Here is a 16,357-nt window from a genome sequence, read left to right on the forward strand (position 1 = left end):
TACAGTAGGATTACCATAGCATTGATAGATTAATTTGAATTTAATTTTGTTTAGGACATGTTGGCGACAAGCATGAAAATGGTGCATGGTTTATGTGCACAGGTTTAAAATATAGTGTTGAGTAAGCCATATCACTTTCTTTATCACTTTAACATATGGTTCCATTTTAACTCTACAACACAAGTTATCATTTTGAAACATGATCTTTTCATTATACATTAATTGGCCACTTTTTGTTATTACTTAAATTTCCATAATCAAGTGAATAATTTAGCTTTGATTATGTTTGGAATCTCTCGAACCTTACCTTCTTTTGTTCTTAATAGGTACTGGTAATTATTTTGACTACCTCTATATAAGCTAGTCTTGCAGCATAAAATTTCAGATTTTAACTAATTATTATACACGTCACAGGAGAAAGAAGTAAAATAAATGAATTGTTTTTCTTCCAGTCATCAACAGCATGGGAAACAAACAGCCTTAATTACCAGCTAATTGGATTAGAGTCTGTCGTGGTGTCAGCAGTTGAGTAAGTGTCAAAACAACCAAGTGTTCCAATTTAGGTTATTGCAACATTGCAGTCATATCAAATGACTTGCACGTTTCAGTAGTCAGTACAGTCCATTGCATAATTTCAACACAGACTAATGACAAGTACACAGATTGGTAGGTTAAGGAAATGATATATTTCTATAGGCTTTAAGTATACAGTCATACTTAATGGTTAGGTATTCAGTCATACCTAATGATTAAGTATTCAGTCATACCTAATGGCAGATGCTGAGAATTCTTGGGGTGTACAGTCAAACCTACTTCTCTTTTCTTTCCAGTTATCATACTACACTTTTCATTGAAAAACATAAAGTTGGCCAAATTAAGTAAATTGAATACCCTTGCCAAATTCAAATGCCAAATCAAAAAAATCATGGATCCATCATGTGTGTGTGTGTGCATGTATGTGTGTGCATGTGCATGCATGAGAGAGAGAGAGAGATATTTGCCTCAGTGCATTGGATAGTCAGATGCTGTCCTAGCTTATTATTGAGATTATGAGATGCTTTAGACAAAACTTTAAACCTGAGATTTTTCATCTTTGAGCTCTAAAGAACTGAATAATTAGGAATTAACTTTTTAATCAATCAGTAGATCATGCAAAATCTAATTAATAAGATTCCCCATTCACTGCTATACTAGAAACATACATAACGGTCAGAATTGCTTCCATTTTCAGGCATCCAATAAAATTGAAGCCTGTTGACCACAGAAACCTAACCCTCCTGAGTTATCTCTGTCAGAGTGTTGAACCAGGAGTTACATTGTATTCCATGGTTCCCACTGTATTGCCATGGCGTTCGATAGCTATACATGTTGGCCATACTTGTGTCCCAAATTCTCAAGTGATGTATGCCATAAATGCCAGTGTTGTGGCACTGTGTTCTGCTGATTTGTCAAAGGTAAATATTGAGCACACAAAACCACCTCTAATAACAGATAGCAATATAAGAGTGCCACTTGTGTTAATGGTACAGTCAGCATTAACCCCATCTTATGGTGCAAGTATTGTATTCAAAAATTTTAAAAGTGATGAAAGATATAACTTAGTTTTCATGGAGTTCTGTGGAACACTTGATAGGAATATCATTGTCAGAGTCAATTGTTTGTCAATATTGTAATATATTTATATAACTATTAGCAATATGGGAGTAACCAAGTCAGAGTCAGTCATTTGACCATATTGTGGTTTATTATATGATCATTTTTGTCTCTGTTAACTTTACATTGTCAGAATTGTGCAGTATATTGCAATACTGAACACCTTGATATTGTACCACATGCACAACACATGTGCCAAAAAATAGTACAGTGTATTAGGAATTTGTGAACAAACCACGCTTTAGGTTTGGTTGATTAGATTTGTTTGTACATGAACCAAGCAAGTTGTTTCATCCATTTGAAAGTATAGATGATACAATTAATGATGTGGACAAGTTCACTGAGTCAGAAACGAAACTTTCAAACAAGCATATGAATGAACATGATATTCACAGTATCAACAACAAATATGAGAGATGCAGTAATTGAAAATACTGTTCTGTTCATTGAAACAGTTATTTAGGAGAAATGTTTGTAAATTTTCATAAATGGAATGGTTCAGACTATGACCAGTGTAAATTTTCATAAATGGAATGGTTCACACTATGACCAGTGCTGTCTGGGTTACACAATAAGAGCATAGAAATGCATATTGAGGCCAGGGGCTGTAACAAATTTATCAGAGACATGCCATTTTATAAGTCTGATTACTAAATTCGAGAGAGAAAAAAAGGCAGCTTAAGATTTTGGTAAAACAAATAAGGGCCTCAGGGCCAATAAGTCCAGAGGATGAAGAATTCTTTTTTCCACTGTCTGAAGTAGTTGCTTTGCCTTATTCCAAGTTACCTTTTCAATACAATGGGTCATACATGATACATATAGTAATTATAATATAATTATAGAACTGACTTTCTGTATCAGCATGGGCCACAAAAAAGGGACCACGGCCCTGTAGTTGGACCACTCTGCTTTAACTAATTTTAATATTGTTATAAGCTTCTTACACTTTTTCATTAAAAAATTAAATGATAGAGACTTCAAAAAATTGATTTTAATTATCTGAGTATTCATAATTACCTTTTCATTCATGATGTCTAACCTTTGCCAGCCAGATAGGTAGAACTTTGCGGTTTCTTTATTATGCAGTTTGTTTTAGAGTGTGAAATATCTGAAAGTTATTGCATGTGAAAGTTTTTCGTATACGATAATATGAACAAGGAGAAATTGATGTAATGCTTTTTCAAAGTTAGCAGGTTTCTTTATTTCATCATGTCTTTTAACTTGGAACAAATTTTTCTCTGGCAAGTTCATTCCCCAATCACAACAATGTCATGAAATAAACCCTGTATTCTCCAGAATTCAGTCCTCCTAGAAAGACAAAAGTTTCATCTTTTTCAGTTATATACCATATAAAGGAAGAGAAGAAATTCTTGCTCATCACCTCTTCTTATCACTGCTGGCAGCACTGAATGTTTACCAGTTTAAGCTTTCACTCAGCAGAACCAGCATTGTATCGCCTCTTTATCCAAGGATGTTTGTTACTTCTATTCATCCATCTAGATAATGCATTTGCAACATATTGCAATAATTGTTTCTTTTTGTGTTCATTTGAATTTATTCAATGCTGTGGACTTTTTTGTTCTTACCTTGTTTTCCAATATGAGTGCTCATTGTTGGCTGCTATTTGCACAGATTGCCATTAATGTTTGCTTGTTTAAGTAATTAGTGTTTCTATTATGAGAATATTATTTTGCTAATATTTTTGTTCTTGTCTTTTCATTTGAACAGTGATGATGTAATGTGCTAACTGCAAGAATGAAAGCCAATGTCTTGACATAACGTTCTTCATCTTATATCTGTGGTGTAAATGCATTGTGGTCAGAAGTGATTCGGTGCACACTTTTTCCTGAAAGCTTGAATGATCATCAGGATAGACCAACGAAGCGATGACACAGTTGTTGGCCTTGGGGAATGTTTGTCACACTGTCAGTTGCAGATCTCCAGTAGTGGCCTGGAGTTAATGGAAGAGTGTCCTCTCATATTTTTGGAATCCAGTGTTCACAAGTACCCTTTCGGGCCTGCAAAGGGTATTTTTCAGACATTGTTAATACATACTTCCATCCATCTGTGCAGTAGCCATGAATGCAACCAGTCAGCCCATCCATAGCCTTTAACAAATGACAGAGGCCCATCACATTGACATGCCATGTTGTATACAAGCCAGCCTTTTCATTGGTGTGTGTAGTTACACTTAGATCCATTAAATTGGTCCATACGTTTTACTGCACATTGTATCCAGGTGGTTTTGCTGACCATCCAGCACACTGTTCTGGCAATCTGTACTAGCAAGATCAGCCATAATGGTTGCCCAGTTGTCAATTCAACTGGTGGGCCAGCTATTCATGGCATATCCATTGAGTAGATGCTGTCACAAAAGTGGCTGTTCCAGGGTATTTGGAGTGAAATTATTTAAACCATTTTGCCACATTCTGTCAAGCTGGTTTCCAAGTCGACTGGCCAGCTGGCCAGACAGCTGTACACCAACCTACCAGTCGCCACCCAGCACACTTAGTAAGACAAAGCATAATATCACTTGCCCAGCCACCAATTCAGCCAGCACTCCAGCTATTGACAGCATGTCTGTTAAGTGGAAACCTCACTTTTGTGAGCCTTGCTGCATACCAGCCAGACATTCCACAGTATGTGGAGTCGTAGGGGGATCGATTGAGTTGATCCATCTGTGCTGTCTAGTTAGCTGACCATCCAGGACACGCAGCAACTAGCCAAGACAAGTAGGGTCACTTGCCTGGGTTTCATTTCATAAGGCAGGCCCTTATTTATGGCATATTCATTGAGTAAATATGTACTGTAAAAAAGGATGATAGCAATTACTCATCCTTGCTGCTGGGTGTGTAACTCTATAAGGACAACCCCTAATATGAGTTCAGTGATAACCTCAGTGTACATCAACCCCACTACAGAGCATACCAAATTTACAAAATTTTGCCAATCTATGAGTGTCCATTGCCAGAATCTGTAAGCCAAGTCTACAGTGTTAAAGCTTTTGTGATAATGGAAGATGAGGACGAACATTCCTCTTTCTGTCTACTGCCACAATTTGTAAGTTCAAATAGTTCTCTGACCATTTGTTTGACAAGGTCTGGGACCTGGGGAACTGTAAGACTTTCTTTCAAAAACCATTTACCATCATCATTCTGGTCTCACATGTACTTCATGCACTTAAACACATGTAGTACTGAGCTACCAGACTTGGACAGGAACATTGTGGTGGTTTACATGGCAGCCCTACTGACCTGTAAGTGGATCGAAATGTTTTCCATGCTATTTTTAAGTTAATGTTGATCAGCATGTCACCAGTGATATTTCACTTTACTGAAAAATCAGGCATTGGATCACATGGGACATGAGTCCTTACAGAAGCATGCCATGCCTTACATTCTACTCTCTGCCCTTTGGTAAATTATGGCTTCTTTAACAGTAGAGTGAGAGAGGAGGTTGAACAACTGCCATAGTTTTTACCTCGTTCTAATTTCAGGCAGTGGCAGGCTCCACAAATTCTGGCAGCAGTTAAAATAAAGGGGATAGGAAGCAAGGTTTCTCCTTCCCCAGACCTCCCAAATACTCAGCACGTCAGTGATTTTTCATTTTACTGAAAGATCAGGCAGGGGAAATCTCATTGGACATGAGTCCTTACAGAAGCATTTTTTCTGCTGTCTGCCTTTTTTCTAAGTTATGGATTCTTAACAGTAGAGTGAGAGAGGAGATTGAACAACACTTTTGAGCTCAATCTAATTTCAGGCAGTATCAGGATCAACAATTGCCTGGCAACAGTTAAGTAAAGGGGATAGGAAGCAAGGTTTCTCTGTCCCCAGACCTCCCAAAAATGTTTGCATTATTTGCAAAATATGCCTGATTCTGAACAATCAAAATTAAACAAATGAAATTTCAACACAGAAAATACATTATAGGCTTTTGAAGTATTTTTAGTCTATCTCATATTTCTCAGATTAAATTGTACAACATGAAAGTAGAAGAAAGTGGAAAAATTATCCAGATGTCTCATTGGTGTTTATTTCTGTCTTGCCAGGCCTACAGACTAGATGAAGAGTCTCCTATGTTTTTCAAAAGGTCTCCAATACATCATTGCTTGGGATTTGGTAAGTGTCAATATACATTACATACATCAGTGCTTAGGATCTGGAAAGTGTACATGTACATTCAGTATATCAGCACCATTTTCGGTTAGGACAACCTAGATATCATTAGACATATTTTGATTAACCCTTTACCTCATAGAATGTATGGTTAAACTCCATGTGAATATGACCAACCTTTCAGAAGGAGTAGCAAGAACAAGATGGCAGCTATGGTGGCCATACTGGATTTTAGATCAATGTCATTTTCATTTTGGACCAAACATAACAATTCTTTAGTGAAAATGCCTTGTCAAAATGACTGTCCATCTAGGAGGAGTTGCAATAACTTGATTTTCAAAACAGCCACAATGATAGCAGTACTGAAGTTCCGATCAGAAACATTTTAATTTTGAATCAGCCTAACATCATAAGAAATCTTTGGTGAAAACCCCATATTAATATGACTTTCTCTTCAGGAGGAGTTGTGATCAGACTTCTAAGAAGTCGGCCATGTTGGATGTATGTGGGGAACCAATTTCATTTAAAACCAACTAGACTTCATAAGAACTCTTGTGAAAATCACATGTCAGTATGATCATCCATTTAAGAAGAGTAGCAATAACAGGATCCTTAAGATGGCTGCCATGGTGGTCATATTGAATGTCAGAACAGCACTAACTATACCTTGAGATGAGTGTGTGTCAAGTTTCTTGGCAATCCTCAGAGTAGTTAGGAAGAGTTGGAGTAACAAACGTGTGCTGATGGACAGATGGACGACACAGCAGGCCATTCCATAAGCTCTCCTGGTCTCTGACGAGTAGAACTAATAAAATCTGATGAAATAGGTAGATGAAACACAACACTGGCAGTTTATGAAAGCAACATATGAAGAAGGTTCAATTTCCATAAACTGTTGAAAGTCTTTGAAACTCTTGGAAAGAAATTATCAGAGGTTGTGTGGACCATGGGATGGTCATATCAGCATGGGGTTTTGACTGATGTGTATATGGTCCTAAATGAAAAGACTTCAGTATGGTATTTAACATTATGGTCATCTTGCAATATTGTTAATGCTTCTCCACCTGAAATGGATGGTATTATCAACATGGAGTTTTCACCAAATGACTTCTTCTTGTGGTCCTGAATTAAGAATGTTCCAATCTGACCTCCATTGTTTTGAAACTTTCGGTAATGTATCTTATGCACATGATTAAAGTTGCCATCTTGAAAATTGCATCAGTACTACTCATGAGCAGATGGTTATAACAGCATAGTGTTTTCACTTAAATATTTATCATGATATCTTGTAGATTCTAAAGGATAAGTGTCAGGCTGACTTTCAGAATGGCTGCCATCTTGAAAATCTTATTATCACGAAATCTTTTGAATGTTGGTGTTGCCAGCATGGGATGTTCTCTACAAGAATTCACAGAATATGTTGTTCATCAAAAATTAAAACAGTTTGGGCCTAGCCTCATTGAAGGTTGACATAGCAACACTTTTGAAATTCTTGTCATGGCTACACCTTCTGAACAGATGGCTGTATTGACTGATGTTTCCATTGAAACATTTTTTATGAAACGTACGTGTCCAAAATGAAAATGGTGCTGATCTGACCTCATCAGATAGCTGCTGCAGAGGCTATCTATTACATTTTATCAATTTTCCGAAAGTGATAGCCTTCTAGTTGTGTTGACATGTGATTTTCATTCAGTTACTTTTTACAGTTTTTAACCAGGTTCAAAAAAAAAATGGTGCCAGTATGATCTGATTTGGCTGCTGTGATAGCCATTTCGAAAATCTTGTTTGGCTACTTCTTCTGGGGAGAAGTATTGGCATGGGGTTGGAACTAAAGCATTTTTTGCAATAGATCATTTGTCCCATGCTAAAATAATGCTAATCTAGCTTAGATGTTGACTGCCTTCTGAGCTGTTTTTAAATCTCTTCATAGCTGCTTCTCTTAATCAGCAGGTTTTGTCAGCACTTTAACAGTATTAGCTGGTCTTGAAAGAATATGGTGTTGATTGGATGTCAAACAGTAATCTCCTTGAATGAATTTTGGTATGGACATGGTGTTCTCACTGAAACACCTCATGCATTCATTTGTCCAGAATAAAAATGATGAAGATCTGACAGCCAGCATGTTCACACTGTTGTGAAATAATTTGAAAACCAGGCCTATTTGACTTTGAAGTCAAGTCATAGTTTGCTGCTTCCATGTTGTTAGCTTCATTCAGCATACAAACATTGTGACTTGTACATATACAGTACATTTGAGTAATAAACAAGTCAACACTCTGACATTGATTTCAAGGTCTGAGATCATGGCTTTAGTTTTTATCTGTAATGGCTTATGAGTATGAGACACAAGAAGTATCAAAGCAAACTTTTTAAATAAAAACCCAGTTTCTGAATGTATCAGAAGATCATGTTAAATGATGCCAGCTCAAAAGTTTGTTTTTTTAAATTGTTTTAGAAAATATTAATTGTGGAGTTTAATCCAATATAGCATGTGAGTATATCTTGTTAGTATGTGCAACAAGTATGATGATCTTACATCCATGATGTCAGGTTCAGGTTCAAAGGTTGTGACAGTTTATATGCTGTTTGTATCTATCTTGATTCATACATATCAGAAACTGTTTTTGTTGCTAAATTTAGTACGAAGGAGTTTGTCTAGAAAATTTTGAGATGGTTTCAATGCACAGCAATTAAAACAAATGAAAGGAAGGAAGAAATGGACTTATCATTTATTCCTACATAATCTTTTGGCCAGTAGAGCATCAGTCATTGCAAGAGACTCTTGTTTTTTTCATATATGCTATGAAGCAGAGTAGCCAATTTATAATGAACTCTGACTGAAGAAAGTTCTAAATATAACAAATTCTGAGTCAAGTTCAAATCAAAATTTAATCCTTGTATTTTTCTGTCTTAAAACATTCAGTTTTAATACTCCACCATTTTATATTTTGATCTTGTCTGCCATCTGTATGTTTGCTGTCTAAGGCTCAAATGTCAATGTCACGGTGACTAAATGAATACAAAATAGTTTATGCACAATAACTAAAGTTTTCCACCATCTGCAATTACCGAACTTTGTGCAACACTTGCACTTAGTGTAAGAAATAACCCTGTTTATTGGGGGGGTCAAAGGTCAAGGTCACCATGGCGGAAGGAAGAAAAGGTCTCTGCACAGTATTGCAGGGTTTTCAGTATCACAGGAAATTATGAATATAACAAATTCTGATGCAGGTTCATATCAAACTTTCATCCTTGTATTTTTCCATCTTGAATAAAATTTAATTTTATACTCCACTAAATTACATTTTGATCTTGTCTGTCCATCTGTATGTTTCCAATTTTGTTTTCATCTACAGATGAAAAACTTCGGGGATGGCATTTGGAGTAATGAAGAACCCTATCAATTATGGGCTCAATAGATCATTGATCAAGCTCTGTCTGAAAATAGAAAACTTGTTTCTGCACAATAATATTAGTTCTACATCACAAAAATGGACCAAAGATTGACGATAACTTGCTCATAGGTTAAGGAAGAAGTCTGTTGATATAGGGCTCAAAAGGTCAAAGATCAAGGTCACTGACTGTAAGAAGAAAAACTATTTCTGCACAACCAAAAATTTTCAGTTAATGACATAGTGGACTATAAAATAGGGGGCAGGTATATTCACAGTACATGTGTTGAACAAATTGTAGAGGTCCCCTACAGTTGTTATAAACTTGATGAATCTTTGTCTTGTAAGCAATTTATTCACATGCCAAGATTTTATCAGATTTAAGACCATCTGACTGTCCATCAATAGACATAAATGTCTCATACATGACATATAGAAACATTTGCTGTTAGTCCCTTACCATGATAGACTTAAACATAGCTATATGTCTTAAACATTTTTGATCTCCATGGAAGTCACAATACTTGGTTCATTTGCATGAGTGGCAGCTTTATTGCAGTGGTGACTTACCTAGCAACTCTCCTAGTGCCACAGAAGACCATAACCATTATGGATGATTGCTCCTAAAGGTCTGATGAAATTGAGTTTGTATCATTGAGAAATTGTTCCATCATGCCCAAAGATCTTTGGGATAATAATAAAATAACCATGATCCTTAATTTGAAGAACCTCACATTTTTCTGCAGTGACCAAAATACACCTTAAATGTGACTGTAAGATAAGCATGAATATGATGTCAATGTGTCTGATGCATCATTTCTTATTTTTGTTTTTATTTTTGAACCTTTAGGATTTATTCGATGTATTGACGAAGAAAGAAAACTGCTGTACCTTGTGACACCCTTATCCATAAAAAAACTAGAAAAGGTCAACACATTGATTAAAGGGGCAGTCACTCTACCAGATTCAATTCTTCTTAACCAAGTAAGTTTTTCATAGGGTTTGAAAATCAGAAGAAAAAACATTAATTGTATTAAAAGTCTCAATTCTGATATAATGAAATATTTTAAATAGCTTTTGTGCTACATAAGCCTGATGCTATAATAAAAGCTTCAAATTATTTTGTGTAGTAGAGAGATGTTCTGTGTTGGTAAATATTCCATACAGAACATCTTAATTATGTGTATTGGAAACCCAGTATAGGTACTTGTTGTTTGTGTGGTAATTTAGGATAAGTGTTGTTATTGTATCTTGTGTTGTTTTGTTGATTTAGAACAAAAAACAAAGGGTGTCTTTAAAAATTACAGATGTGCAGTTGTACTAAAAGTCATACTCTTGTGTTTTGATTGGAAATTGTAAAATGAAAACCTTCTGTCATAATTTTACAAAGTCATTAAATGCCTATTAAAACTGCAGATATGAACTTTTCTGTTTGAAATAACATTGCTTTTCTGTTTGAAATAATATTGCTTTTGCTACCTCATACCACACAGCACATTTATTTTTAAACTTGTCAAATTCTTATTTCGATGTCAGCAATAGACATATAATGTTTTATTAATCTTTGCTGATAAATTGTCTAACTCGTGGAAAAATGTCAACTGCTGTTTTAATTTGTTGGCATAAAAATGCTTGAATTATCATTTTTAATATTTCTTTCCTTCAGAAATCTGGTTTGGAGCAGGCTTATGTAGATGACAGTTTGACTACCCTTGGGGCAAGTTCTTTGAAGCAGAGGAGACACATGCCTCGTAGATATGCTGTGGAAACACACTGATAGTTGAAGAAATGTCTAGTTAACCTGTTATCATCAAAGTTGGGAGGGGATAACTTGTTTTCCCCATTTGTCTATGTATTCATTCAAATGTTTCTTTCTTCAATATGAACTTGTTATCTGTGACCTTACTTCACCTGGTATTTGGATGCATCTCAATAAACATAACTCAACCATAACAACATTATTATAAGACATAGTTATCAGGTTGAATGACTATTGTAATTTGATTCATTTATTTCTTTCACCATACTTCACAAACACTCCTGAAAACTGGCGTGTGGATGCATCTCAAAGCTAGGTCAGTTTTACTTAATTTTCATATATAAATGACTTTTCTATTTTCAGCCATAGGTTCATTTCATCTATATCTTGTACCTATTTATAACATACACTCGTAAAAGTAGGGATTTAGAGCATATCATGTAGAGAAACTCTGCAACTCCAAAACTAGGCCATTGAGACCTAAATTGTGTGCTTGAGCAATTTTTATATTGCTAATCATTTGTTTCACCCTCAATATCCAGGGTTCCCATGCTATCGGGAAAGAGTTGGGAGGAATTATAATTGTTTTCCCCGACTGTAAAAAGTCCTTGAATTTTGCAAATATTGATAGAGCCGGGAATTTTCTGCCACCACTTGACGTATGAAACAATCATGTAATTGAGTTGTAACTAAACTGATCTTGAGTTAAATTTATCTAGTTCTAACCAAGAACAACGGGCTGAATGGAATACTACCTTCTCATTGGCCAAGTGAAAGTAAGTTATAAATAAACACAGGACATCATTTTCTTTTAACCAATGTGAGGACAGTATTCCATTCAGCAGGATCTCACTTGAATATTAGGCAGGCGCAATTGCGGCCATGTTGAGCACTAGCGTGGGAAAATGATTTGGCATTCCTTAAAGGTTAGATATTAAGTCAAACTTTTGAAGGGATACACAGTTGAATGCCTGAGCTAAATATCGGTACCAAATTTATTAAGCTATGCAAGGATGTAGCTTGAAATATGATCGTTTATTCTTAAATAGGTCTGGTGAGCAAGGAGTCAAGTGTCCTCCCTTGTATTTATTATTTAGTACATGTATGACAGGTCCATTGTAAGCAACGATATGAGCCCCCTGTGAGCTGCAATGAGAACTTGTCATTCCTTGTATTAGATATTAAAAAACTATACAAGCTCCTATATCAATACAGGTTTTGATACTAGTTTAATGAATTACAAGAAAACAAGTTGATTTTGCAGAAAATTCGGTCCTTATTTATAAAATAGCATATAATTTTGAAGGTCTTTTGTCAAAATTTAAATCAACCCTTTTGAAAATGTTTTTTAAATGAAGAACTTTTAACCAGATTGTCTTAAGGAGATTTGAAAAATCTTGTTTAGGATTTTATTGGCACAGATAAATTCAGGGTTAAACTCTTTACATTACAAGACAAGATTCTAATTATTTGCGTTGTTTTTTTTTTTTAATTCTATCATAGGAAATATTACTTTCTATGAGATGCATATATATATATATATATATATATATATTGCTATAGAATTCTTTAAAATTAAAGGTTTGAAAGGAAACAAAACATAATTTATGTTCATTATGTTGTTCCCACTTAGCAACATAAAGTTAGAATTTTTATTCTGTACATTGAAATGACTTTACATGCCAATTTATAGGAATATAATCAAACTTGTTTCATTTTGTGGTTTTGTACATGATCAACTTTTCTGACTTCCTTGAATGAGAAACATCTTTAGAATTAGAAAATGCATTTTATGATCTAAAATGTTAATTCTATTCAGTAATGGTCATATGTGAATCTTGAAAAAGCTAATTTCATCCTGGAAATGACCTGGAAATTTATCCTTTGAAAAGTGTGGGAACCATGAATATCTTCAACTGTATTTTCTTTTACAGTCTTTTTCAATTGGGGATATTTTTTAAAATTTGGCTATTTGTATCTTACACCTTTAATATCCTATGCCATATTTCAGCAAAACTCTTCAGAACTGATATACCCTACATTGATTATTGAAATTAATGAATAGTAAATAGTAGTAGTCATTCTTAGGTTTGAATACTGTCCAGAACAGGATGGAAAATCTGTGCAAGGTTCCTAACTCCCATTGCCTCTGCATCAGTCCTCCATACCATTGTGTGTTGTTGGCTACTCCATATGGGGGCGCTCACCAGTTAATATGTACTTTTGAGAGAGTGACGTATGTAAGGTGAAGTAGTTTGCATTTAAAACATGCACAATGGAGAGAATGTTGGCATACCTCTATGCTACATTAATGTAATGTGGATGATATTTCTTTGGATATTGTACTTTTAGAAATTTTACATGATTTAAGCACACTGCTAACTAAAATGACTGCTCCCTTGTGTTAAAAAATCAGCCTGAATTAGTCTAAAGTACACTATACATAGCAGCTATTAAAATAGGGAAAATGAATTTTGCCAGACTAGACAATACCAGCTTCTGAAAGTACAATGAATGAATTACCAAATATATAAAATGTGAAAAAAAGTTATTGGCTCTTTTTTTATACAATTTACCTCTGAAGTTCAGGAAGTGAAAATGACCAAGTGGAGCTAGCACTTTTTTGAAAGGTACACATCTGGAGTAAGGCCAAGCTGTATACTCTATAACCCATATTACACCCATCAATCATACACCAAAATAAAGGGAATTAAAGGTTCTTTGAATTATACCTAAGATATACAAGGTCTTTTTTAAATAGCTAGTATAACCAGTGAGGAAAGCCGGGTAAATTCTTTTTCTTTAAAATACTAACCCTATGCAAAATACCTATGTGTTCCTGTTGTCAGTGATATTCATGATTATTAACACTTTGCTAAATCAATTTATGAAAATAAATATTATTAACATCACCAAAATCTTTCTTTTCTATTTATATTTATAAAGAACACAGGTCATCTACAGAACAAATTTAGTTTATAGGTCAACAGAAAATGTTTAAACATTTTTATTGTTCCAGCTAAGAAAACTATATCAGAGCAACAGTTCTCATCACTGCTCTGCAAAATCCATGCTGAGTGTAGGTTAACAAGATTTCAGTCTTCCTGTGTCCACTAGACTGTTCATATAGGTTAACAAGGTTTCAGTCTTCCTGTGTCCACAACACTGTCATTGCAAGTTAATAAGGAATTAGTCCTTTTGTGTCCATGACTGCTCCAGTGGCCTAAGTGGTTAGAGCATTCATCATGTATGTGGGAGGTTGCAGGTTCAAACATCAGCAGAATCATAGACTTTTAACAATGGTACTAGTAGCTGCCTCACTTGGCGCTCCGCATCAAGAGCTTAGTGTTAGGACTGGTCGGCATGGTGTCAGGATAATGTGTCTGGGTGGGACATGATGCTACATGTCTGCATCATTATGCCTCAGTGCTAGACATCACTATAAACTGCTACACTGCAGACATCATAGCGATATGACTGCAAAATTGTTACGGGTGTGTTAAAAATCCAACTCACACATGCACTCCTGTGCCCACAACATGTTAATGAGGTTTCAATCTTCCTACAGGGGCCTTGAGTGGTCTAAAGCGCTCTCCATTACGGAACACTGCCATCTCACCTCTGTCTCACCGTTATGGATCACTGAATTCTCTGATCTGTCTGCGTGGGTTTGAGTCTCAGATTCAGCCAATGTGGGTATGTGAGAAAGCTTGCCAGTAGCTTCTTGTGGGTCGGTGGTTCTTTCCGAGGTTTTTCCGGGTTCTTCCTCCATCATTAATACTGGCCGCCATGTATAGCCTATTGTGAGCTGAAAAATGGCCCTAAACCCTACAACAACAACAACAACAACAATCTTCTACATGTTAATGAGGTTTTTATATAAGTTAACAATGTTTTAGTCTTCATGTATCCACTGCACTGTTTATAGGTTAATAAGGTTTCAGTCTTCCTGTGTCAACTAGTTGTTTACACGACTGTACAGTGACCTAATTTTCTACATGATTAAGTGACTTAGAGTTAATTATTTCTCAAAATGGCTTTGCATTTGTAATACAATCAAGACAGAATACAATTTCTCAAAATGTTTTGATCATATATCTCAAGAGCTATCAGTGATGACTGCATACAGTTTTCAGCTCAAAATACACCACTCCCTTGGTAACTCGCGAACCTGCTTATAATGCAGGGTTAGACATGGATCGCATTTTTAAAACAAGAAAATACCCCAAAAATTGACCCCTATATGTTGAACTTGAAGAAAATTGTGATCAACATTGGTAATGAAAACTTTGATATATCACTCGTTTTATCATCGAAAACTGCAGATAGGACCTGGAAATTTTAATCAACACTGAAATATCAAATTTAAAAATAGGTCATACATTTTTTACATTTTCTTTCCAAATGACATTCCTAGTACACTGCAATTAACAATATGTAAGGAAATTTCGATCAATGACTATGTCACGCCGAGTGGAGGCAGTACTTTAATAAATAAATACAAATTAAATAATTATTTTACCAATTGAAATTTGTGTTCTAGTTCTATCTTTTAGTTCCTTTTAAGTGTAATCATCATAAATGCAAGGTGTCCTCTTGTAATTAAACATAAAATGTGTCAATCTACTGTAACATCTATATCCACGAGTATTTCTCTGAAAACCTAATTAAGTGCCGACCGTGTTTTGATAACTGACTTCCGGAAGTATTTGTTGAATTGTTGCACCGAATTAAAAGTTGGCCTCCTTTGTATTATCACGTTAATCATGTCTTTTGAATCAAATAAAGGAGGTGGAATAAAAATTATGTTAAAAGGCACAAAAATCATACAAATTTAAAATGTAGTGACCCAGGTCAGGTATATCACTCAATTTGATCAATCGAACACTTCTAAATGTTATTGTGTATGTAACATAAACTACCTTAACTTAACTGACTCTTTCATAACTGATCAAAGATAACAAGGCAGCAAAGTGAAAAGAATACTTCGTAAATTAAAGAGCTTGATTTCACAGATACGGACCATTGTGGGCAAGCAAGTTTCAGAGAATTCTTGAACTGGCACTTAGAGATATCCTCAAGGATGATAAGAAGCTTCATTATTAATTCCAATGAAATCACAACATCAATATTGAACTAATTGAGCAATACAAAAATTGAGTTTCAACGTAGATGATTGTCCCACAAAATAAATGCTCCATTTTTTTGAAAAAAAGGAATCTTGTTTGGTGGTGTATCAACAGTAGTATAGTTTCCTGCTCTGTGTACTCCTGATTTGGCAGGATAATATTAAACACCACTACGGGAACCAGACTCATCAAGAAAACAAAAAGCAGTGACATAATACACAGACTTTTGCGTGTATGTGATGGTTGTTGAAACCAGTTGGAACTGTCTTTCATATGTTGGACATTTTGAAAATAAATGTTATTTAA

At 35.2% G+C, this 16,357-nt stretch overlaps 1 protein-coding gene across 5 annotated transcripts in view; it reads left to right on the forward strand.

Annotated features, from left to right (window-relative positions):
• Nucleotides 1-15,453, forward strand: part of LOC149789027 (polynucleotide 5'-hydroxyl-kinase NOL9-like) — a 41,184-nt gene extending 25,731 nt beyond the window's left edge. For 4 of the 5 annotated variants that reach the window (XM_089975191.1, XM_089975195.1, XM_089975192.1 and 1 more), the window contains exons 9-13: nucleotides 453-529; nucleotides 1,232-1,454; nucleotides 5,702-5,771; nucleotides 10,014-10,147; nucleotides 10,830-15,453. In XM_089975191.1, coding sequence (XP_089831317.1) covers nucleotides 453-529; nucleotides 1,232-1,454; nucleotides 5,702-5,771; nucleotides 10,014-10,147; nucleotides 10,830-10,940 — 615 coding nt within the window. In that variant the 3' untranslated portion in view covers nucleotides 10,941-15,453. Of the gene's footprint in view, nucleotides 1-452; nucleotides 530-1,231; nucleotides 1,455-5,701; nucleotides 5,772-10,013; nucleotides 10,148-10,829 lie in introns of those variants that run through there. The other variant, XR_016424287.1, reaches the window with a different exon arrangement.
• Nucleotides 15,454-16,357: the final 904 nt, after the last annotated feature.

Source organism: Sinohyriopsis cumingii, chromosome 11 (assembly GCF_028554795.1).
Source record: "Sinohyriopsis cumingii isolate HCF-2022 chromosome 11, ASM2855479v2, whole genome shotgun sequence".
NCBI lineage: Eukaryota > Metazoa > Mollusca > Bivalvia > Unionida > Unionidae > Sinohyriopsis > Sinohyriopsis cumingii.